The sequence below is a fragment of the Cibotium barometz genome, chromosome 51 (assembly GCF_041138505.1).
Source record: "Cibotium barometz isolate CiBa-2024 chromosome 51, ASM4113850v1, whole genome shotgun sequence".
In the NCBI taxonomy this organism is placed as follows: Eukaryota; Viridiplantae; Streptophyta; class Polypodiopsida; order Cyatheales; family Cibotiaceae; genus Cibotium; species Cibotium barometz.
Window position 1 is genome coordinate 27,586,858 of NC_141096.1, and position 5,663 is coordinate 27,592,520.

The 5,663-nt window shown below is 37.9% G+C and overlaps 1 protein-coding gene across 1 annotated transcript; it reads right to left on the reverse strand.

The window, feature by feature from the left end:
• Window positions 1–4,344: 4,344 nt before the first annotated feature.
• Window positions 4,345–5,400, reverse strand: LOC147609490 (phospholipase A1-Igamma2, chloroplastic-like). The gene is made up of 3 exons (XM_086787967.1): window positions 5,354–5,400; window positions 4,969–5,126; window positions 4,345–4,868 (listed from the first exon to the last, which is right to left on the reverse strand). Exons 1-3 carry the CDS (start codon window positions 5,398–5,400, stop codon window positions 4,345–4,347), a joined length of 729 nt encoding a protein of 242 aa, XP_086644093.1.
• Window positions 5,401–5,663: the final 263 nt, after the last annotated feature.

The following is a 5,663-nucleotide window of genomic DNA, read 5'->3' on the forward strand; positions in this document are numbered from 1 at the left end:
CTTTTACACATTTAGAGTCCATGCATACTAAAAATGTGGAAAAACAATGCGTTTCTAAAGATGGGTCGTTTGTGGCTATATACAAACGTTTTTGCCTATTCTGCCCGCGTTGGCTTGTAGACCAGATACCTTCCCGTTCTTTTGACTGGCTATACGACTATATTCTCAGTTTTTATTAGAGAGTTATGGTCAAAACAGTTTGCTGTTTTTGTCAGGGTCTCTACATAGAGAAAACTGTGAGAAGGCAGCAAGTAACCTCAAGGTAATCCTAGAGTTTGAGATGTATATATCCCTTCATTCTTATATAATATCTCAGAAAAGAATCTTAGATTGCTATGGTCTTTCGGAGGAAGAGACCAAAACTCCATAGCTTTTCTTTTAGAGAAAGAATAGTATGCTGTAGTCCTGTAAGAGAAGGCTTGTAAGAGAAGGCTATTTTGCCATAGACCTTAGAAAGAGAGAAGAGTCACAGTACGAGTAAGAGGAGATAAAGCTTGGAGATAATTGGATGATTTCAATCGTAAGACAAGGTATTAGAAGACTCCATTCTCATATGACAAGTTCTAAAGCTCTTGTTAACAAGCAAGCACAACGAGATAAACGACAAATTTCTATAAGGTATATACATTTTTTTAATTTACATATCATTCTTAGGGGTTGAGGTATGGCCCCGGCTTCTCTATTGATTGTTACAGTGATCTATTTGATTGATTTACCATTTAAAGTTTGTATTCTTTTAAACAACAGCATATGTCTTCATAAAGAATGTCTTATCGCAATCTCAAGTTGAAATGCTAAAATCTTTGTGAAAAGGATTGTTTTCTTAAAGAAGGTGACATGGATCCTAGTTCTATGGTTTAGTGAGTAAATGGATTGTTATCTTGGTTAAATTAAGGTACAGGTACAACTTCTCTTTGCCTAGACGCTGCCCCGTTCTTGTGCTTGTGTAGCCAGACGGCGGAGACGTTAGTGAGTCCCGGAGTTGGCCCATGGTATCCCTCATACCATTGGGAGAATGAGGTTCGCCGATTGAGGCGAGTGATTGTGATGCTGCCTAGTTCTGAGGGCCCAGGCTAGTGCGGTGAATTAGCCCACCCTAGTGCGCAGACATCCCTCTGAGGGGCGGGAGGATCGAGCGATGGAGCCTGAGAGGGCGACAGGCCGGCTTGAGTCCTCGCCAGCAGCAGCCGACGATGAGGTGTATGGTCCCGTAGGGTTTTGCCCAGCATGTGGAGGCTGGAAGGCCGAATTCTAGATCATCGGCGGTATAAAGGAAAAGAATAAGAGAGCCACTTTGGCTTGTATGAAATTGATTCATATTTAACTTTATTTTTATAAATCTTGTCTTTGGTATGATTATATTGTCTTTGGTATGATTGTATTGTAGAAAAAGGCTGTTTTAACGAACCTTGTGAAAAAGGGTCTTAATTAAGGAACATGTTTATTTATGTCAAACAGTGTGGTAGGATTAATTAGAAAACAAATTGACGCATGAGCAGGGTGGAAAGTGGGAGGATGGAATGCCCCGACGGCACCATCCTACGGATGGGTGGACCCGATTAGTCGGATAGCTTTCCAACATATTAAGTGAAAACCCTACGTTAGATAAATAGGTTCTCGGGCAATTCTATTCTAAAAGACTAGGTCAGCGGCTGTGCCTTGCATGGATGAGAAAAAAAGCGTTGCCTCTAGAAATCAAGTCTTGTGGTTGCCCAATTTATGTGATCAATTACCCTATGGGTGATTTGATTTTAGAAGACCACGCTCCCCCTGCGGGATAGAACTAGGTCTTACCTATGAATCGTATCCTTGAATCTTTGTATGGTCAAGGTGTCGATGAGTAGGAAATTTTTCTCTAAGATAAGACTTAGCGGACTATCTTAAGTGTTTTCCCTATTTGTGGAAGGGGGGAACCTTACAAAACCGACCCTTGCATTCTCTCTTTTCTCTACTCTTCTTCTTCTCTCATGAAAGGAAGTATGTTCATTTTGGTGAATAGCCTTAGCTCATACATAAAATGTAATTAAAAAGCCTTATACATAAAGCTTAATGCATAAGACATTAGTTTAATATATATGCATAAAGCTTAATGCATAAGCCATATGCATTAAGCTTTATGCATATGTATTAAACTTAATTCATAAGGTTTTTACATAAATCCATATGCATAAAAACATAATGCATAAGCATAAGATGAAAGCCATAATGCATGATCCTTATGCTTTATGTATAATCAAATAAAATACTCCCAAGCACCCGCGGATGCACCCGCGGATGCACCATAAACAAGTAAAGAAATGAATTATGAAAGACAAGTACTCTTACTGCCCCGTGACAAAAAGAAAAGTTGAGCTTATGTTGCAAAGACAATCTACAAGTTTAAGAAAATATATATATATTAATAAATTATATATATATTTATGCAAAAGTTTTATGCATTACAATTAATGCATAAGCCATTACCGTAAAGCTTCATGCGCATTAAGCCTTATGCATGAAGCTTACACATAAAGCTTAATGCATAAGTCTTATGCATTAAGACTTTATTCATAAAACCCTATGCATAAAGCTTAATGCATAAGCCATTGCATGAAGCCTTATGCATAAAACTTAATACATAACCCATATGCATTAAGATTCATACATAAGGCTTTTACGAATAAAAACATAATGCATAAGCATAGATGAAAGCCATAATGCATGAGCCTAATGCTTTATGTATCATGAAATAAAATACTCACAAGCACTTAGAGGTGCACCATAAACAAGTAAAGAAATTAATTATAAAATAAAAGTACTCTTACCTTGAGAAGAAGTTAAGTTGATTTTGCATTGCGAAGTTTTTCTTATGTTTCCAAGACAATCTACAAGTTTAAGCAAATATATACGTTTATAAACTGCAAGTTTATGTTGCAAAGACAATCTACAAGTTTATATCTTAATAAACTACATACATATTTATGAAAAAGCCTTGTGCATTGAGATTTACGTATAAAGCTTAATGCATAGGTTATATGCATAAGCTATATGCATTAAGATTTAAGCATAAGTGAAAACTTAAAATTAAAATTAACACTTAATTTTAATATTGAGTTTTCACTTAATTTTACCACTTCAAATTTTTACTACTGAAAAACTATTGAAAACCTGCTGGAATTCATTACTGAAATCTCTAGCATCCAAAACTTAAGATTATCTTTAATTATAACTTGGTTTATCTCGGAGGTATGTTATAATAAACTTCTATTTTCTCCCTTTTGTGTACTTTGCAGTAATAAAGAAGTTCGGAAGTGCTATGCATACTTGGTAGTTTAGGGAATCTAAAGTATAATTCTGTAATCTTTTTTATATATAGTACTTTTCTACAATTTGTGCTACATTTGTGAAGCTCTATAGTACTTGTTAACACCATAGTATGTACTTTCTTGGAAGTGTTGTGCATATTTTGTAGTATTTACTATGTTTATATAATTATTTATTATGTTTATATAATGTTCTTGTTAACACCATTTTATGTACTTTCTTAAAAGTGTTGTGCATACTTTCTAGTATTTGTTGTGTTGTACTATTATGTATTATGTACTCACATTTGTACTATTCGGCACTTTTAGTTGCACTTGGTACTACTTCATGTCTAAAATTGGATTATGATAGGCATAACCTCTTTTGGAAGTCTTGTCACTTGTGCATTGTTAGAAGGTTTTATAGTATAGTATTATCAAGTGCTATTGTTCTTTTTTAGTACTATTTATAACTTTATAGTATGTACTTTCTTGGAAGTATTGTGCATACTTTCTACTATTTGTTGTGTTGTACCATTATGTATTGTGTACTCAAATTTGTACGATACAGCACTTAGTTGCTTTTGGTACTAATTCATGTCCACAATTGGATTATAATACGCATAAGCTCTTTTGAAAGTGTCGTGCATTGTTGGAGTTTTTTATAGTATAGTAGTATCAAGTGCTAGTATTCTTTTTCAATACTATTCTCCATAACCTTTTATTGCACTAATGAACCTAGAGGTATTATGCTAATATAACTGTGCATAGTACTATTTGTGTAGTGTGCACTATTACAAGACCTATAGTTTCTATGAAGTGTTCTGCATTCATGGCATGCTATTTATTTAGTATCATGCAACAAAAAGTGGAGTGTTGCGTAACCTTTATCTATTATTTGTGTTAATGAGTGCGGGCTTCCCAGTTGTTAATAATCTTAAAAAAAATTACTAATCCATTATTTAGAATGATCCATAATTTTGTTCATCTTACAATTGAAACATGTAAGTTATTACAAGCACCACACTGCATACAAAGTATTTTCTGCTACCTCCATGATGCCTTAGGCTTGTTGGTTGTCTGGGCAGTGGTACTCAGGCTGAGGGGCAACTACCCACCGCCCAAACTCGTTCTTAATGAGACCCCTGTTTCTTTCTCGCCACCAGTTGGATGGGCAAAACAGCTCGCGCATCAAAATGTCGGATGACTTGTTCACTAGGGCAATATCTCGACCAAACACTGAGACAAACTTCTGCCGGAAGCCTTGGAATCCGTCTATCATGTGAAGGTAGAGCTCAAGGTTGTGGTGGAGATTTAGGTTTTGTGTACAGAAGAAGGAAGGCTTTCGGAGGTATGGCGAGACATGAATATCAAAGCAGAGTTCCTGTCCCACGTGGAAGTAGGCCCAGGGCCACAAGTCGAGGACCCAGCCATAGCCTGCTCTCGCGATGGCACCCCACAACCCTCTTTCATTCACCCAAAATCCAGGCATCTTAGGCACAGTGTCATGCACATTGACCACCCTCAACACCTTCAATCGTAACTCCTCCACTCTTGTCTTAAAGGCCCAGTTGCCTACCCTAGGCCCTGCAAAAGAGAACACCGTTACCATGGAGGGTTGGATCGATGGGCTCCACATCCAGGAGCCCCTTCCACTTGTTCTCCCCTTGAATTTCCTTCCACACACTTGCCAATCGGCTACTTACCTCGCTTGACGTGGCTTTACCATTGGTGCTAGCAACAGAGGCGCAGAAGGATCCCCAACAGAGGCGCTCATGAGATGATGGTAACGGGGTCTCTGCTGAGGTACTAGAAGGCACTACGGGGATAAGGGTCTCTGATTTTCTAAACAAATTGAACAAACCACAAGCAATGCAGCAAGCGTTTCACTGGATCGGATTAGTGCACTGACGTGAGGAAACTTATATAGCCGCTCAAAGGCACGTGACTTATTTCTGAAGGCCGCAAACTGGGAACACTACAAAATAAGAATAGGTAGTTCTCACACACACACACTCTGAGTATGCACAAATTCGTGTTGCGTGAACGCCTCTTTCCAATGGTTGTTCTACGACATTTTAATCCTCCGCTCGCACTCCACCTCAACATGCTGAGCCATCGACCTGATCCGCTGCGCTCTCCCCTCGCCTCCCCCTGATCGGCTCTTTGAACGGGTTACGGAGAAGATATATTATTGCCCGCCCTATTAGGGCGCCCAACGAATCTCGCTCTCTTTAGGTTAATTGCAACCTCATATATTGCCACTTTCAGGAACAATAGTTATATATTAATATTAACAAAAGCTGCCATTTACAAAAAGTCTCTTTTTCCAACTAACACAACCCTTCTTTGAATTACATTATATCAAGTAAATACTTTGAA